This window comes from Mus musculus, chromosome 9 (genome assembly GCF_000001635.26).
Source record: "Mus musculus strain C57BL/6J chromosome 9, GRCm38.p6 C57BL/6J".
NCBI classification, from domain to species: Eukaryota; Metazoa; Chordata; class Mammalia; order Rodentia; family Muridae; genus Mus; species Mus musculus.
In genome coordinates this window covers 44,912,932-44,931,859 of record NC_000075.6, presented here as the reverse complement: position 1 = coordinate 44,931,859, position 18,928 = coordinate 44,912,932, and the positions used below count along the sequence as shown (strand labels likewise).

Genomic DNA, 18,928 nt, shown 5'->3' with positions numbered 1-18,928 from the left:
ATCTCAAAAGTCCCCCAGACCCTCCCCCCCCACTCCCCTACCCACCCACTCCCACTTCTTGGCCCTGGTGTTCCCCCATACTGAGGCATATAAAGTTTGCAAGACCAAGGGGCCTCTCTTCCCAATGATGGCCATCTTCTGATACATATGCAGCTAGAGACACAAGCTCCGGGGTCACTGGTTAGTTCATGTTGTTGTTCCACCTATAGGGTTGCAAACCCCTTTAGCTCCTTGGGTACTTTCTCTAGCTCCTCCATTGGGGGCCCTGTGTTCCATCCAATAGCTGACTGTGAGCATCCACTTCTGTGTTTGCCAGGCCCCGGCATAGCCTCACAAGAGACAGCTATATCAGGGTCCTTTCAGCAAAATCTTGCTGGTGTATGCAGTGGTGTCAGCGTTTGGAGTCTGATTATGGGATGGATCCCCAGGTATGGCAGTCTCTAGGTGGTCCATCCTTTCGTCTCAGCTCCAAACTTTGTTTCTGTAACTCCTTCCTTGTGAAGGCTTTCTTTAGATTAACTTTTATGTCCCAGTGTTATGAAAGATTTGAAAACCTAGTGTAAATGCAAAAGAACTTTATGGAATAAAATTCAGGAGGAAGGGCAAGGCTTGGTGGTACACGGCCATAACCTAGCACTCACCCAGCTGAGGGAAGAGGATTCCAAGTTCAAGACTAGTGTGGGCAACATAATGAGTTCCTAACTCAAAATCAGTAAAAACTGAGCAATGATGAGTAGCTTGCAGACACTGGTTCCTATGGCTTTTCTCTGTTCCTTACATTTCTACTGATGGTTGGTTTATACTGAATGTATTTTAGAGATTAAAATACTCTGTTGTGCTCAGCTAATCCCTCCAGTTGGACAATGGAAAAACTCCATTAGGAGTGGTGGAAAGAAAAAATACACGGCACAGACGTCTAATAAAAAAACCTTCCAGGCTGGGCAGTAGTGGCTCACACCTTTACTCCCAGCCCTTGGAATGCAGAGGCAGGAAGATCTTTTGAGTTCCAGGTCAGCCAGAGCTACACACAAAAAAAAAACAGCTCCAAAAACAAAACAAAAAAAAGAAAAGAAAAAGATCAGTCAATACCTTTTTTACAGGTGTCAGTTGTTCTTCAGTGAGTTTCTTCTTACAGGATTTTCTGAGTAGCCTTGGCTGTCCTAGACTCACTCTGTAGACCAGGCTGGCCTTGACCACAGAGATCTGCCTGCCTCTGACTCCCAAGTGCTGGTATGTGCCACCACTGCCAGGCTGAGTTTGTTTTTTGTTTTTTATTGAGCTGAGCTTATGGTTGGCCTACAGCTTAGCCAGATTAAGCTGTAAGGAAGTATACCAGAGTCAGATGTCAGAGCCTTTTAAATGTATAACCTGCTTGTATTTATCAGAAACTGCTTGCAGCACAGGCTATGTGATTATTCGACTAACAGCCCTCCCACCCTTTCCCCTTTCAAATGCCAGCAGTCACACCAGAATGCTTAAAGACATTCCCTTCAGCCATGATGCCCAGCAGCTGAGCTCTACAACGTGATCATGGGCTTGTCTTTGAAAAGACAAAGTGGCCGGGCAGTGGTGGCCATGCCTTTAATCCCAGCACTTGGGAGACAGAGGCAGGCGGATTTCTGAGTTCGAGGCCAGCCTGGTCTACAGAGTGAGTTCCAGGACAGCTAGGGTTACACAGAAAAATCCTGTCTCGAAAAACCAAAAAAAAGAAAAGAAAGGAAAAAAGAGGGGCTGGAGAGATGGCTCATCGGTTAAGAGCACTGACTGCTCTTCCAAAGGTCCCAAGTTCAAGTCCCAGAAACCACATGGTGGCTCACAACCATCTGTGACGAGATTTGACGCCCTCTTCTGGTGTGTCTGAGGACAACTACAGTGTGCTTACATATAATAGACCTTTTTAAAAGAAAGAAAGGAAAAAAGACAAAATGATCTGCCTCACTGGGACGGTTACTGATGACCAAGATTAAGGTGTAGTAGTTACTAAGCAGTCTGAGAGCTGCAAGGTGAGCTCACTTTAGAGACCAGCTATGGTTGCCTCAGTCTCTTGCAGACCTCCAACAACAAGAGGAGGAGACATATGCAGACGCCTGTGATGAGTTCCTGGATCCCATCATGAGCACACTGATGTCTGACCCTGTGGTGCTTCCATCTTCCAGAGTCACTGTGGACAGATCCACCATTGCTAGGCATTTACTCAGGTATGCCCACTCACAGAGCCGCCTCAGAACTACATCTGTGTTAGCTTCCTATGTCTGCACTCTGCACAGTGGGTACCCCATACGGTAGACTCATTGGTGGAGCATTTTGATATCACCTGTTTATAACTTTAAAGATTAAGGGAATAGCTCTTACCTCTTCCCTCCTTGAGTAATCTTAGCCAAGCATGGTGACAGGAGCTTGGAATTGCACTTGAGGACAGAGGCAGGAAGATTGCCATAACTTTGAAGCTATCATGGTTTACATAGCAAGTTGTAAGCAGCCAGAGCTACATAGTGAGACCCTGTCTCAAAAAATAGAAGAAAATAATTTTATCCACATTATGAAATATCTCAACATGAAATATGCTCTGACCTGAAATTATTTTAATTGTAAAAATAACAGACTTTACACTCCCTTCAGTTACTATATTTCTATTTTTTGGGAGGTAGTTTGTGTAACATAAACTCACCAAGCTGAATGCTGTTTGGACAGTCATCCTTCAGATGTCCAGAGAAAAGGCAGGAAGGCAAAGGTAAGTGAAAGCTAGTCAGCGCCCAAGCAGCCTTCCTTTCACTTTAGAAGAGTATTCTGCAGCCTGAAGAAGGGACGCTGCTAACAGGAGTTTCATGCTTGCAGCCCCCTACAGCCAACTGTTTGTTTCTTAATGTTTTTGAGCCGCACATGCATACTTAGTGTCTGCAGATGTCTGAAGAAGATATGGAATCCCCTGCAACTGGAATTATAGATGGTTGTGTCACCTTGTGGGTATTAGGAACCAAACCCAGGTCCCCTACAAGAGCACACATGTCCTCCCAACTGCTGACCCAACTTTGTTACTTACTTATCTTTACAATAGGATCATGCTGTTACACAGGCTGGCCTCAAACTCCGCTCAAGCAATCTTACTGCTTCACATTCCTAAAAAACTTAGGCCTACAGTTAAACAACACTGCACCCAGCTAGCTACCCTGCCCCCAGTTTTGGGGTTTTGGCGATTTGTTTTTGTGGGGTTTGTTTTTGTTTGTTTGTTTGTTTGTTTGTTTTTCTTGATTTTTCAAGACAGGGTTTCTCTGTGTAGCCCTGGCTGTCCTGGCACTCACTCTGTAGACCAGGCTGGCCTCAAACTCAGAAATCCGCCTACCTCTACCTCCCAAGTGCTGGGATTAAAGGCGTGCGCCACCACTGCTCGGCCCCAGTTTTTTAAAGACAGGACGTCATGTAGCCCAGGCTGTCTTCAAATTCACTTGGTAGCTGAAGTGACCTTGAAGTCCTGCTCCTCCTGCAACAAGAAAGTACTAGGATTATAGGCAAATCCACCATGGCCTGACTCACCCTTTACCTCTCTTAAAGAGAAAGAGAAGGGTGCTGAGAGACATGGTGCCTATTTAAAATATACGTAAGTTGACTGACATTTAAGGAATTTTTTGACATTAAATGAATTTTCTGTTTCAATTGGTATTCCTACACTTTCTTTTTTTTTTTTAATATTTTATTTATTTATTATATGTAAGTACATTCAGACACTCCAGAAGAGGGCATCAGATTTTGTTACAGATGGTTGTGAGCCACCATGTGGTTGCTGGGATTTGAACTCAGGACCTTTGGAAGAGCAGTCGGCGCTCTTAACCGCTGAGCCATCTCACCAGCCCTCTTACACTTTCACTATGCTATTGTGCTGAAATGTCAGTGAGAAGCTTAGTGATCTCAGACCTTAGACAGTCTTTGAGGATATCGTGATCTTGTTTTGTTTTGGAATCAGGGTTTCGTGTAGCCCAGGCTTAAGCTTACTCTATAGCTGAGGAAGACTCGGCTTTTGATCATGCTATCTCCCCCTCCTAAGCGCTAAAATCACAGACATGTATCACCATCCCTGGCTTATGTGGTACTGGGGGGCACAACTTAGGGCTATGTGCATGCTAGACAAGCACGCTACTGTAAAATATCTTTTATTCACCTAATGAAATTGTCATCTCCAAGGCTTACTGCAGGGGAAAAAAAAGCTCACCTTTTCTAGCTCTTTCTGATCTCTGGCTGGCTGGCTCAACTCAGCTGTTCAGGCTCAAAGTCCTCTCCAAGCTGACTGATTCAATCTGGCTTCTCTCAGCTTCTCACTGAATTGCTCTGCTTGGCCTTATACTTACTTGGGCATTATGCTCTAATACTCTGGCTCATTCTTACTCTCTGACTTCAGCTGCCTCTGCTCACCTGCACTGAACTACATGAATTCATGAACAAACTCAGTTCCACTGCACTGCACCGCACTGCACTGACTCCCAACTGACTGACCAAGTTCGGAGATCTGCATGCCTCAGTCTCCTCGGATTAAAGGAGTATCTGTTTCCCAGTTAGATGACAGAGGCCTAGAAGGTTTTATGATCTCTTGCCAGAGCAGCCCTGCTGCTGTATTAAAATTCCTCTGCACTCTGAGCTATATCTCAGGCAGTCTTGAGTCTTTCTTTGTTGGTTTTGCCACAATTTTTAAATTACATTCAGTTATTTATGTGTTCATTTGTTTGGGGTGTGTGTGTGTATACACATGAACACATGTGTACTCGAAAGTGTAGAGGTAAGGCAACTTGCAGGAGTAAGTTCTCCAACTTTGTGGGTCCTGGAGATCAAACTTGGATCTTCAGCCTTGCCAGCAAACATCATTACACATTGAGCCATATTGCTGGTCCCAGCTTTGTTTTTTTTGTAGTGCTTGGAATCAGACCTTGTGCATGCTGAGCCAGCACTGTGCTACTGATCTGTACTCTCGGCATCGAACCATAATCTGCATTTACTTACATAGCAGTCAGCTACTTTAATCAAATGTCTGTTACAAGGCCTTTTCTCAACTGTATGGGAGATTTACATGGGGAGGTTATTGGTGCCTAGGAATTTGAAGCCAACTTGGGCAATATAACAAAATCCCATTTCAAAAAGGGGGAAACCCCTACAAATGATTTGTGATAACACAAGTGTCTAGAATTTCTGATTTAGAGAAATCTAAAGGCTGTTAACAAAGATAACATTTACTTATTTTACTTATACATGTGTTTTGTCTGTATGTATGTAGGTGTACCATGAGTGTGCCTAGTGCTCACAGAGGTCAGAAAAAGACATTGACTCCCCTGTAACTAAAATTACAGATGGTTATGAAACTCCATATAGGTACTAGAAATTGAATCCAGGTTATCAAGAGCATTCAATGCACTTATGACTGAGCCATTACCACCACCACCACCACCACCTCCAGCTTGCAAAACCACTAGGATCAATATCTGAATGACAGCCGGGAGGTGGTGGCGCACGCCTTTAGTCTCAGCACTTGGGAGGCAGAAGCAGGTGGATCTCTTGAGTTCGAAGCCAGCTTGGTCTAAAGAGTGAGTTCCAGGACAGCCAAGGCTACCCAGAGAAACATTGTGTAAACACTGAAAAAAAAAAAAAAAGACAACAGAAATAAAACAAAAACCTGAATGCAGTTGAATAAGGTTTATTATGAGGTAGAGACAGAGAAACTGAAGAAGACTCAAATCGCACCCTTTTCATTTCCTTCTTCCTAACCCAGGAGTCAGTTTTGGACTCAGTTATAGTGCATCATGTCTTGGGTCACAGCGCATGTGGGATGTTCAGATGCTCTGCTTGGCCCTAGGGTCTTAGAACTTTCAGAAGTAACTCACTTTTCATTCTTTTCTTGTCCTAGTGACCAAACAGATCCTTTTAACCGTAGTCCCCTTACCATGGACCAGATCCGGCCCAACACAGAACTGAAAGAAAAAATCCAACGGTGGCTCGCAGAAAGGAAGCAACAAAAGGAGCAGCCTGAATAAATACTGTGAACTGCACATGCACGCCCGGGCGTGAGCTGGTGCTTGTGCTCGCTCGCTCGCTCTCTTCCTGCCCCCCACCCCCTGGCTCTGAGCCTCTTCTTTTTCTTTTCTGATTTGTTTTGATTTGTTTTGTTGGGGTTTGGTTTGGGTTAGGTTGGGTTTTTTTGTTTGTTTTTGTTTTTTATTTTGGTTTATTTCATTCTTTGTTGTTTAAATTAGAAAATTGTTCTTGTGCAAATTATGATAATTATGATTCTTAAGACCTTGTTCTTTCCCTGGCTTATAGAAAATTCTCTTCCTCACAGCATCTTTATAAATCATCACTAATTTTAGCCTCGGTTTTCCTATTCTCCTTGTTTCCTTTTCTATCCTAAATTATATTAAGTCCAACAACAAAAATGTCCTGCCATTTTTTTCTTTCCCTTCCCAAGTACTGTTCAGACATTTTTTTTAGTGAGCACTGCTTTTAAGTCTATGATGTCAGCTACTTCAATGACAGTAATAACATCCAAAAATCCTACTGTCCTGTGTATTTACTAGCCCATAAGGTCTGGACTTAAGCATCTGGCCTTAATATAGCTCTGTAATATTACAGAGTAACTTTCCAGATAAATGCAAATACCTTAGTGTGTGTATAGATTTTTTTGGCTGGTGGAGATGAGGGAATCTTATACAACTTTTGTATTATCTTGTCACTTAAAGATACGATCACAACAAACACTCCTATGAGGATCTCACCACCAAAAACATAGCTGCACAATCTTTCAGTGAGTGACAGTAATGTGTGGAACTTGCAGTAAAAGGATAAATGAGAAGCTATTGGGCCCCTTTCTCTTTTGTGCTCCAAGGTCTAGGCCTAGGTAAAATAGGCAATAAATATTCTATCTACATGAAAATGTCATTTTAGGACACTTAAAACAGTATATCTCAGTGTATATGTGTTAAACACAGATACTGTGTCCTTTTTTTATTAGTCTCACTTGAGTGCCACGTTATATCGTGTCTTCCCAGGTAAGATTTATGTAGTTGGTGGCAGTGTTTTCTCACTTGTTCTAGTCAGGTAAAACCCTAAGACTACAATGTACATAGCTAGTGTTTGGGCTGTGACCTGGCTTCTAAGAGCTGCTTCTTATCTAGCCTTAGTTTATCAATTAACAAAGTAGACATTAAAGCAAGCCATTTTAAATAAATACTTCTCTCTGGGTAGTTACTAAGTGATTCTGCCCACTTCTCCCAACTGTTTGCTCTAAGAGGCCCAGTCCTCTGCGGGATGTTTTCATATCAGTGTCAGCCCAGAGGTGTAAAGGACAAGAAAATGTGGCTGTGGCTTCTTTTACAGAACATTACTGTTACAAAAGAGTATACATATGCAAAAGCGCTGTTTCAGTATTCCAACACAAGCTGCTATAGGCAGTCCTTTGTGTGTTTTTTCTTGTTGGTGTCAACTGGAAAACTTGTGATTAGAGAGCATCTCACTCTGGCTATTGAAGAATGTACCTGTTGTGAACAGGGAAGCCTCGGGCATATCTATAAATGCCGGAAGGTTAAGGCAGACTCAGTGTGCCCCTGGGCATTTAGCTAGATGTTGACAGGATTTCTTTCCTTTAAATGAACTTCATTTCCTGTATGCAGCATTCTCCTCTCCCTCTCTGGGAATGGACTGCATATGAAATAAGCTTCTACCTGCTGCTCTTACTTTTCCAGAGTGAATGCGGGAGGATGCTTTTACGCTCTTATTTGAAAAAGAGGGAAGACCCAAGTTTCACAAGTGAAAAATGGAGGAAGATGGGTACAAACCCTTGAGAAGACAGCTGTTGCCAGCAGCTTTCTAGTGAATGGGCTCCGTGCTGCCTCCAGTGTCTGTATTCTGCTTCTGAACTGAACCGTCAGATTGTAAGCCTGTTTTGGCAAGCTTGTGTTTTGTTTTGTTTTTAAACTCTTCTGATACTTTCCTATGAATGGCCGTGACGCCACCCAAGCTGCTGAACTCCTTTAATCACAAAAGCACGTGTGTAGCTTAAGGCCACTGTGGTGAGGAAACCAAGTGTCCTCTGTGCCTTCTTTCTTTCTGTGAACTAATTTAAAGGCATCCAGAAAAAGAAACTCTAAAGACTTCCATCCTGGTACAATAAGAGGCATATGTGCATTGCAAAGGTCAAAGGGTGTCTTGTCTGGAACTCTGCAGCGGCTGTAAATCTGTTAAGACTTCTGACTACCGAGTTTTACATGACGGCTTTGCTGGAGTACTAAAGGAAAGTGAAGACTTCAGTCGGCTCACACCTCACCAAGAGGCTAATACTAAACTTGGAAAATTGTTTAGAGTTCAGGCAGTTGTTTGTTTGTTTGTTTAATATAGCTTTCCGTGGGTGTGTGAAAATTGAGGGACACTTGAGAAGTAGCATAACGAACGGTGCAGGTGAAAGTGCCAGTTGCTGCTCAGTACCACACTCTAAACGCTTCATTACTTTATTTGGTTCTGGTTGCTAAGCAGCCATTGGGCAAAGCCAAAGCCTACTGGGTACTGTGACAAGCCAGACTGATGCTAGAGACAGAAAATGAAGAACAAAACAGCAAAAAAGGTTAAACTGAAATCAAACTCAATAGACAACTGTATTTGAGACATTCCAGGAAAGTTACTTTTTGTCAGACTTGCCTGTGTGTGGGGGTGGGTGGGGGAGGGTGCTCAAAACTTGTATTTAATAAATAAGCACCTGACTTACCACCCTTGTTAGTTCTTCATTGCCGTACGGAAAGCTAGTGGCAGCCTGGTGTGGTGTGTGCCTGGAATTCCCACTACTGGTGACAGAGAATTGAAGGGCAAGGCTACCTAGTGAGTTCAAAGCCAGTCCAGGCATCTCATCAAGACATTTCAAAGGAAAGTCTGGTAGAGCTTGCCTAGCACATACATTGCTAAATCCAATCCCAGTACCACTACCACAGAAAGAAAAGATGAGTGACAGTTTCACAAGTCCTTCTGAAAACCTAGTGGGTTTTGCCAGTTTCTCAAAGGCAGGGTGCCAGCAAATGTGTATCACCTGGCTGACCTAACGCCTCACTAAAGACCTTCAGAGCAGTGCTTCTCTGTGAGTTACCTAAGACCATCAGAAAACACACATTTACAGTTCACAACAGCAGCAACATTACATTATGAAGGAGCAACAAAAAATCGTTTCATGGCTGGGGTCATCATAACATGAGGAACTGTATTAAAGGGTGGCAGCGTTAGGAAGGTTGAGAGCCACTGCTCTAGAGGTACCCTCCGGCTGTCTTCGGGAGAAAGTCTTAAGAGCTTAGACTCTAATTAGTTCCTTTATGGCTTCACTATCCAACCTAAATAACAGACCTTTTAATACTTTGCCACCATGTCCTTATTCTATTCCCATACCTGTGGCATGCAGGATCTCAGCTTAGGTTAATTTAACCATTACCCTCTGCTACCTAAACTACAGGCAACTGTACAGCCCACAGACCAGTCGACTCCACCACTGCCCTTCTCTGCTCTTCTCTGTGTCCTTCAGACACTCTGAAATGTAGCCTTGCTCACCACTCCCTTTTCACACAGGTGGCATGTGTCAGACTCCTCACTTGGAAACTTTTCTCCCTTCACCCCGTTTAAGGAAGAGGTCCCACCATTCCCAAACAAACTCCTCTGCCTTCTTTGCTGTCTCCCTGTCCTGGACTCCTGAGCTCCACCTTCCTCTTGGGTTGTCTGACTTATATTCTCTTGCTTCCATATTTCTTCATTGCTGCAATCTGGTTTCTAAGGGTTTGAAACCTTTTCTAGTTAATGTCACAGATGTTCATACTCATAATTAGCTGGCCTGTCTTACCTCGGTCCAGACTGGCCTGTAACTTCCAATCTTCAGGCTCCTGTATGCTGGTATAATGTGGGTTTCAGGTTATCTTTCCTGCTTTAATTTGACTTCACTGTCTAAGGCAGCATGTCTCTCCCTCACTGATTCCTTGATCCCACTTCTAACTTTTCTAACCACCCCATGAATTTTACTTCAGGTTTTTTTTTGTTTTGTTTTAAAAGATGTATTTATTATTATATGTAAGTACACTGTCGCTGTCTTCAGACACACCAGAAGAGGGCATCAGATCTCATCACAGATGGTTGTGAGCCACCATGTGGTTGTTGGGATTTGAACTCCTAACCTAAGCGCAGTCAGTGCTCATAATGCTGAGCCATCTCTCCAGCCCCTCAGTTTTTCTTCTAAAGATTGGGCTTTTCCAGAACTTGTTCTCCTCATCAAATGTTACTTTCCTACATAGTTTTTGGGTTTCCTGGTTTGTTTTTGTTGTTTTCATTCATAATGTCAAAGTTACAGCCTTTGGAATTTGTATATTTTCTTATACACCAAGAATCTCTACGCCTTCCCAGATCAGCACCACGCTTAACCTTATGTTCCTTTGCGTATTTATCTTGCAACTGACTCCTTCTATGACTATTTAGGAATCTTGGTCTCTAAGGGGATAATGCCCAAAGCATGCTTCCACCAAATTACAAAATGCCTGGCACAGTGCAACACCCTCAACACACATGACTTTCTTCCTCTTGTCCGCACAGCTCCTACTGGCTTGTTTGAAAAACCGGATTGGATCCCAATTCTGATACTGGCTGCGGAGGAAAACGGAATTATAAAAAGTCAATTAAAGAAGTCGGTGAATGGGTGAGTCACATAATGTAACGCCTATGTGGCCCCTTAAAGCTCCTATTTGACCTCAGACCTGCTATGCCTTTAAAGCGAACGTATAGGCCCACAAGCATCTTATGAAGCCCTCCAGCCTCGTTTTCCATGTTTTCTGAAAAGCTATAAAACTGCCGCAAGCTAATGTGGCGATCAAGCCAAGAAAACCAATAACGCATGCGCATTTCCCCCACTTCACCGATCTTCCGGACCAACATGAATAGCTGTCCCAAGTAATGCCTGCTCCCTGAGGAATCTCAGGATTCTTCACGTGTTATCGCGCCTCATTTTTTTTTATATCTAGGTTTTTACTTGGAGTGAACAAAGTAAACTGACTAATGAGATGCCACAAACAGGGAATCAATACCTATATGTTTTGAACAGGCACAGAGAGGGGCAGCCTGACCTTGGAAATGGGGAAGGGGTCCTGCCGCGGGTCCTTCCGGGGGTGACATTCAGCCGGCGGTTCGGGGAGACGTACCTTCCACCTTAGACCATGGCCAAGTTCATCCGTAACTTCGCGGAGAAGGCACCGTCGATGGTAGCCGGTGAGCGCAGCCCGGGAGAGGCTCGCGAGGGGAGGGATTGTGCTGCGGCACCAAGGGGCCGTGGGCGTCGGGAGGGCTTCCAGGAGGCCACTGTAAGGCCGCAGCCTCGCCTGGCCTGCCCGCGGCTGCTTAGAGCTCACAAGCTGCAGGGTCCTAGCTCGGCCGGGGAGCGAGTGGGTCGTGTAACTCTGCCCGGCCTCACTCCGCCGCGAACGCCGTGATGCCCCCTTACCGTGCCGGGAGAGTTGGGAAGGGAGGTCGGTAACAGGGGAGAGAGAGGTCACACATCAGACCTCATAGCTGGTCTGCGTCTCAGCGAAGTATTTGAAAGCCATCAGAAATTTTAAAGACGGGTGAGAGATCTTTGAAAGTTATGTTTGCTTACCATCCTGGTTAGAGCCTAGAGAATTCTGCGTCCGATGAAGGGAATTTGGAACGTAGGGGTGAATATCCCCTCCCCAGTCAGCACAGAAAGCGACGCCTGTCAGCAGTCGTCTTCAGAACCTTGGCTTGGCATTCGTGAGGTTGTTTTGTTTGAAAATTCTGATAGACCGCGGTCTCTCAGATAAACACTGAGTAGTTATAAGCCTGAGCAGTATGTTCAATCGATACAGTTCTCTTCTGAGTAGAAAATTACTGTATTTTTGAAGCAGGAGATTAAGTTTACAATTTCTTCTTTTCTGTATTGTATTAAGTGGTTGAAGGTCCTATTTCCAAATGTTCAAATTTGGTTATGAAATGTGAATTGAAGGTGGATTTTTTTTCAAAGATTTATTTATTTTACTTATGTGAGTACACTAGCTGTTTTCAGACACACCAGAGAAGGCCATTGGATCCCATTACAGATGGTTGTGAGTCACCATGTGGTTGCTGGGAATTGAACTCAGCACCTCTGGAAGAGCAGCCAGTGCTCTTATCCGCTGAGCCATCTCTCCAGCCCTCTGAGGTGGAATTTTAAAAACTTGTAATTTTGAGCTTTCCAACCTGTTTGCATATTTAGTAATTCTTTTTTTTCTCCCCTTCATCACCAGCTAGTGAGCTATTTAAACCCTTAAAGTGCCAGCCAGAGTCTATAAATACTGGATTCCTTCCTATGGAACCTGAGGCTGCCAATAGCTGTTTTCCAAAGAATTTCCTTAGTAAAAAATCATTAGGTGATCTGAAGCAACGTACTACAATTTTTACACCAATACAACCAAAAGGCTTTGACGTTTGGACTTTGATGGTTTGAGGTGCTATTTTTAATATTTCGTAGAGAGTATTTTTCCGGCCGTATGACTTTTGCATCTTTTAGGTAGCTTGTATTCAGAAATTTAAAACTGATTTTATTGATGAAATCCAAAATGAAAGACATTATCAAGGTAAACTTTGGTCAAGAAACAACATAAAACCTTTCCACTGTTGTAACTGTAAGATAACTTGTTCTGCCAGAAGTACTGAGACCTGAGGGCTCTGAGGGAACAGAAGGTTACGTAGACTGTGCTCTGCAGCATAGGCTGGGGCTTTTTTTTTTTTAAGATTTATTTATTTATGTATGTGAGTACACTATAGCTGTCTCCAGACACACCAGAAGAGGGCGTCAGATCCTATTACGGATGGTTGTGAGCCACCATGTGATTGCTGGGGATTGAACTCAGGACCTTTGGAAGAGCAGCCATCTCTCCAGCCCAGGCTGGTGTATTAAGTGTGAATGTTAAAGTATTTGATACTGACTACTGACTAGATCTTTCAGTTCCCTAGGGCATGTAGCTAGAGAAAGAAGTCAGTAATTATTATCATAGTTCCCCCAGAAAGGTGAAAGTCTATTTTTTTGTTTTGTTTTTCTTTTCCCTTAACTAAGCTATAAATTTTACTTATGTTTCACCCGCTTTTCCATTCATATATTTTGAGTCTACAAATATAGGATATTACCTTAGAACTAGTTTCTTGTGTCTGCAATCTCCCCTTTCTTATATCTGATCTCTACTTTCATGATTTGGCCACTTGGAGGTGTCTGCCTGGATATTTTGAAGAATGTTCTCCAAACTGGTTATCTTGGGTTTCTCTAATGATTAGCCTGGAATTAGGGATTTTAAGAACAAGAACCACAGGGGCTGGAGAGATGGCTCAGTGGTTAAGAGCACTGACTGCTCTTCCAGAGGTCCTGAGTTCAATTCCCAGCAGTGACATAGTGGCTCACAGCCATCTATAATGGGATCCGATGTGTATTCATAGAAAATAAATCAATCTTTAAAAGAAAACAAAAAAAAGAACAAGAACCGCCAGGCGCACGCCTCTAATCCCAGCACTGGGGAGGCAGAGGCAGGCAGATTTCCGAGTTCGAGGCCAGCCTGGTCTACAGAGTGAGTTCCAGGACAGCCAGGGCTACACAGAGAAACCCTGTCTCAGAAAAAAAAAAAAAAAAAGAAAAGAAAAGAAAAGGAAAAAAAGAGCAAGAACCACAGAGACAGATCACCCTGATGACATATTAAGAGATCTGTGGTATTCATGCCATCTATTGAGCTGACAAGGTCTTCCACTATAAAACTACTGCTTGCACTTTCTGCACTTGTTTTTATTTTTTGGAGGTGTCATACATTTGTGTAACAACTTTTATAATCATTTTCATGTGCACACCTCCCTCTCCTGGAATTCTCAGCAAATCCACCTCTTACCTCTATCCCCCACCCCTCAGAAAAGATCATTATAGCGACATACTGGTAGTGACCAGCCTTATGTGTCTACACCCATTCTTTACAAGCAAGTTACCAGAGCAGGAGGGGTGAGTCCATTTTCTACATATAGTAAGTGGAATTTTGTGAGGAAGATCTATCTTACTCAATTTCTCTCTTTCTCTCTCCCTCTCTCCTGTTATTTTAATTGTATATTGCACTGGCTCTTTTACATTCACTTCATACTTCTTGTATCTAATTCTATGTCGTTTACTGCTGAGATTGTGCCCACCTTGGCAGTCTGTAGATCTTTTACGTTGGTACCTCTGCCCTTTTGGCATGCCTTCTTAGTTTTTGGTTCTACATCATAAGTCATCTTTTTATCTTTTTTCTTTGCCCAGCCTTACTTAGCCTTGACCATTTCTCCAAGGAGCCTTGGTACCTTTTATTAAACAATGGAATTCACAAATTACCGTCTAGGATCTGGGTTTGTTCCTTGCTGCTAGAGTCCATTTCAAAGTCCTCTCAGTGGACAGGTGTCTGAATTTAGTTTCATTTGCTATGATAAAACACCATGACTGGGCTGGAGAGATGGCTTAGCAGTTAGGAGCACTGACTGCTCTTCCAGAGGTCCTGAGTTCAATTCCCAGCAACCACACGGTGGCTCACAAATGGGATCCTATGCCTTCTGGTGTGTCTGAGGACAGTGATGGTGTACCCACATATATAAGATAAAGTCTTAAAACAAAAACAACAACAAAACCCACCATGACCAGAGGCAGTGTCGTGGGGAGGAGTAGCATCACCCTGAGTGAGTTGCATCCTCTCGCATCAGTCACCAAGGAAGAAAATGCACCACAGCCAAACTAATAGGGGTATTTTCTCAATTCAGGTTCCTTTTTTGGTTTTTTGGTTTTGTGTGTGTGTGGTTTTTGTTTTTGTTTTGTTTTGTTTTGTTTTGTTTTTTGAAAGAGAATTTCTCTGTGTAGCATTGGCTGTCCTGGAATCACTCTGTAGACCAGGCTGGCCTTGAACTCAGAGATATGCCTGCCTGTCTCTGCCTCCTGGGCACTGGGATTAAAGATGAGCACCACCACTACCCAACCAGTTGAGTAAGGGTCCTTCTTACCAAATGACTCTAGCTTTCATTAAGTTGACACAAAACTAGCGAGCACAGCAGGTATTCAGACATATATCTATAATTTTTTTTAAAGATTTATTTATTTATTACATGTAAGTACACTGTAGCTGTCTTCAGACACTCCAGAAGAGGGAGTCAGATCTCGTTATGGATGGTTTTGAGCCACCATGTGGTTGCTGGGATTTGAACTCCAGACCTTTGGAAGAGCAGTCGGGTGCTCTTACCCACTGAGCCATCTCACCAGCCCATATATCTATAATTGCATGTTAGTCTATACATATAAATACTTGTTTCTAGGGCTGAAGAGATGGATCAGTAGTTAAGAACTCTTGCTTAGGAACTAAATAAATTCAGTTCTCTGCATGAGTGTGGTGGCTCACCACCACAGTTCAAGTTCCAGAGGATCTGGTGCCCTCTTCTGACTGCTCTGAGCACTACACACATACAGTGCATCCGACACAAAAGACAAGAAATCTCTGTGGGTTTGTTTAAGATTTATTTTATGTATGTGAGTACACTCTTTCTGTTTTCAGACACACTAGAAAAGGGCATCCAATCCCATTACAGATGGTTGTGAGCCATCATGTGGTTGCTGGGAATTGAACTCAAAAAGACTTTTTCAGAGCAGTCAGACCTCCTTTTTTTTCCCTATAAATATTTTATTTATTTGTGTTTAGAAGTTGCAGTTTTAGTACTATTAACAGAAAATACATAACAAAGGCTTCCTAAAAGTGAAAAAAATTATAAATGTTGGAAAAGTTGGCCTCATTAACATATTTGCAGACTTTTACTTAATACACACTCCTTTGGAACTCACTTATGACATTTTTACAGGCTTTATCACCCGAGTCTCTGAGTAGTGAGCACTTCAGCTCTTTACAGTCTCCCCGAGACTGTAAATAAATAAGCCAAATGGTGGCAGCAGAGACAGGTAGATCTCTGTGAATTTAAGGCCAGCCTTGTCTACAGAATGAGTTCCAGGATGGACAGGGTTGCTGAGAAACCTGCTTAGAAGAAAAAATGAATGAATGCATGCATGATTGTTTTTGTGCCCCCACTATATACATACATATAATTCTAAAATCCAGCAGCATCAGATTCCTGCCCCCTCACCATACATCTCTGTTTCTATATTCGTTTCTGTCTCTGTCTGCTATACCTTCAGTCCAAGATCTTGCACATGTACTACCACTGAGCCACATCCCCAGACCCTGTGTTGAATTTGTTACTATATCATCTGCTAAATTCATTGATTTAAAATAGTGACTACATCAAAGAATTTCAGTTTAAAAGCAATTCTTAAACTCACAGCCTCTGTCCTCAGCACTGGAGTTAAATAAAAGGCATGAGCCACCATTACCCAGTGCAGAATCTGATTTTAATTGTTCTTAACACTACATGTAAATTTTATTTGTATTGAGTGCACTGTTTGAAAGGTGAGCAGCTGTACTCTGGTAAGAGAGATTTAAGCCAGCACATATTGCTAAGGATACAAAAAAACGAATGGATACTAATTGGTGTAATTCCATCTGGACTTGTGGCCAATACTGTGATGAGCCTCGATCTTATTGTTAGAAGAATGCTATTCTACACAGCTTCTTCCCCTTCTGGACCCCTTCTCTTCAAAATCTGCTGTTTCTACAAAGAACAATACGCTTTTGTCTTTGTTTGCAAATCTAGCTACGAGTAACTTTACATTTAATTAGATTTGCCATTCAAAGGTGAATAACAGTACTAGCTGGCCACTAGTGAGTCCTGACATAATTAACAGCTTAGAGCTTCCTGCCTGGCTGAGTGTCCCTGTGACACAGGTGTTCTGCATCTTTAAAAGCTTCTTGTTACCAGGGAGCAGCAGCTCTGACTTTCACACTGGGTGCACATTCAGTCCAAACAGTGAGTGGATGTGATACATGAATAAATATTTGTGTCCAGCCCACACATCTGCTTCTTTCCATCTCCAGTGAGTTCATCCTGGGGTTTCTGTTTTGTTTTGTTTTGTTTTCCAGCTGCCGTGACTTACTCGAAGCCTCGATTGGCCACATTTTGGCACTACGCCAAGGTTGAGCTGGTTCCCCCAACCCCTGCTGAAATCCCTACAGCTATTCAGAGTGTGAAAAAAATCATTCAAAGTGCTAAAACTGGTAGCTTCAAACACCTTACAGTTAAGGTAACTACGTGCTAAATGAAAAAGTATGTTTGTGATTGAAAAAATATCTTCCCTGGGAATATTTCCAGTTCTTTTGATTAATATATATATTTTCCAATAAGGCAAAGTCCAACATAATGAGAGCTTATCTTTTTTTGACTACCAAGAAAAAATTTTCTTCTCTCATTTTGTCATCTGGATAGAAGTGATCCAGCTGTTGTTTGTCTTGGTCTAGTTGTGATTGTAGAGCAAAAAGGTGAGTGTCCTGAGAGCTGGGAACCTCACTCTCCTTCCTGATGTCAGCAAGTATCTTATAATATGACACAGTTTTCCAGCTTTGTTTTCTTTTTAGTACTAGAATTAGCTCCATTTCAGATAATGACAACTAGAGTTATTAGGCAGAGCAAAAATACCAAAATCTGGGTTTTCAGATTGCATGTAGATTAAATACCACGAGTTGAAACTTAACTTTTAAGTACACCCGATATCTAGTAACTGCTGTGGCCAGAGCCTTTGCCTGGGGAAGGGTGGCAGTCAGGAGACGTCATTAGCCTCTGGTCTACCTGAAGGAGGAAAATGACTTCCAAAAATGCTATTATTGCTAGTAGTAAAAAGGTCCAGTTTGTTTATAGAAGGATTTTTTTTCCTAACTAGAGTTTGTAATTCTGAGTTTGTGATTACATGAAACAGTGCTTCCTAGAACCATGTGTGGTTTGCTTTTGTTTTTCTTGTTGGTCAAGAATATAAAACGGATACTGAATATTTGGAAAAAATTAAACTAAATGATGGTGAAAGAGGGAAGAAGACAGAGCCCTTCATCTTAGACAGAAGTATCTGTTCAGAGAGAAGCCTTCCTATGAATGCCCCATCTAATGTGTGAGCCACTTCCAGGATGTGGGGTGTTTTAGGACCCATAAAGTATCTCATAAATAATAATGAAAGGGTTAAGTCAGTTCAGAAAGACCTTTAAAAAGCTCTTTGAAACAGTTTATAAGCTCAGGTCCGTTTGCCTCACAAAATTGAAAGTTCAAGGCTCTCAAGTTGAACATTGAATATCAGTAATTCCTAGCTTGGGCTAAAATTGTTCTGTAGTTTTCAATGGCCTCCGTACATTCTCTGAGAGAGAACAGTTTTAAATATGTGTTGGGTTTTTTGATTGTTCATTTTTTAAAGTACCTTAAAGTTTCTGCTTTTTTCTTTTCCAGGAAGCTGTGCTGAATGGTTTGGTGGCCACTGAGGTGTGGATGTGGTTTTATATCGGAGAGATCATAGGCAAACGTGGCATTGTTGGCTATGATGTTTGAAGACCAATCTTTAACTTCTGATTTGAGTTCTTATTTGAATGTTCTTGGACCATGTGTAACAGGACTGCTATCTGAATAAAATACTAGGTGTTGAAAACACTGCTGTGTTTTCTCTGTCAAGTACTGCAGTCATAGTATTTCCTGAGAGTAAGTTGAGTTGTCTTTGGCTTTGTTACATTGAAACAGGTTTAAGTGTGTGTCTGTTTAACCTGCAGTTAGGAAAAACAGATGTGAATATATCAACCTGGACATAAATACATGATGATTAAAATTGTAATTCAGAGGTTTAAATTCAAATCCAGGCAGTGGTAGTGGCACACACCTTTAATCCCAGCACTCAGGAAGCAGAGGCAGGTAATATCTGAGTTTGAGGCCAGCCTGGTCAACAGAGCAAGTTCAGGACAGCCAGGGCTACACAGAGAAACTTTTGTCTCCT

The 18,928-nt window shown here is 42.5% G+C and overlaps 2 protein-coding genes and 1 long non-coding RNA gene across 13 annotated transcripts in view; 2 read left to right on the top strand and 1 right to left on the bottom strand.

Annotated features, from left to right (window-relative positions):
* The window catches only part of Ube4a (ubiquitination factor E4A), a 42,489-nt gene extending 33,756 nt beyond the window's left edge, over window positions 1-8,733 (top strand). For 9 of the 11 annotated variants that reach the window (XM_006510002.4, XM_030244049.1, XM_030244052.1 and 6 more), the window contains 2 exons: window positions 2,041-2,198; window positions 5,885-8,730. In XM_006510002.4, the coding sequence (XP_006510065.1) occupies window positions 2,041-2,198; window positions 5,885-6,011 (285 nt within the window). In that variant the 3' untranslated portion in view covers window positions 6,012-8,730. Of the gene's footprint in view, window positions 1-2,040; window positions 2,199-5,884 lie in introns of all 11 variants that reach the window. The other 2 variants (NM_145400.3, NM_001346698.1) reach the window with 1 other exon arrangement.
* On the bottom strand, window positions 7,615-11,133 carry Gm30934. Its single transcript, XR_379340.4, has 2 exons — window positions 10,743-11,133; window positions 7,615-10,632 (listed from the first exon to the last, which is right to left on the bottom strand). It is a non-coding gene; the product is annotated as a predicted gene, 30934 (long non-coding RNA).
* On the top strand, window positions 11,118-18,612 carry Atp5l (ATP synthase, H+ transporting, mitochondrial F0 complex, subunit G). The gene is made up of 3 exons (NM_013795.5): window positions 11,118-11,250; window positions 17,049-17,209; window positions 18,394-18,612. The coding sequence occupies exons 1-3, from the start codon at window positions 11,199-11,201 to the stop codon at window positions 18,490-18,492; spliced, it is 312 nt and encodes a 103-aa protein (NP_038823.2). The 5' UTR covers window positions 11,118-11,198; the 3' UTR covers window positions 18,493-18,612.
* Window positions 18,613-18,928: the final 316 nt, after the last annotated feature.

Bases quoted from the DNA above. Each gene is read 5' to 3' on its own strand.
- Atp5l (NM_013795.5), top strand. From the start codon at position 11,199: ATGGCCAAGTTCATCCGTAACTTCGCGGAGAAGGCACCGTCGATGGTA. The intron at 11,251-17,048 runs GTGAGCGCAGCC...TTTGTTTTCCAG, and splicing joins GGCACCGTCGATGGTAGCCG to CTGCCGTGACTTACTCGAAG. The intron at 17,210-18,393 runs GTAACTACGTGC...TTTCTTTTCCAG, and splicing joins TCAAACACCTTACAGTTAAG to GAAGCTGTGCTGAATGGTTT.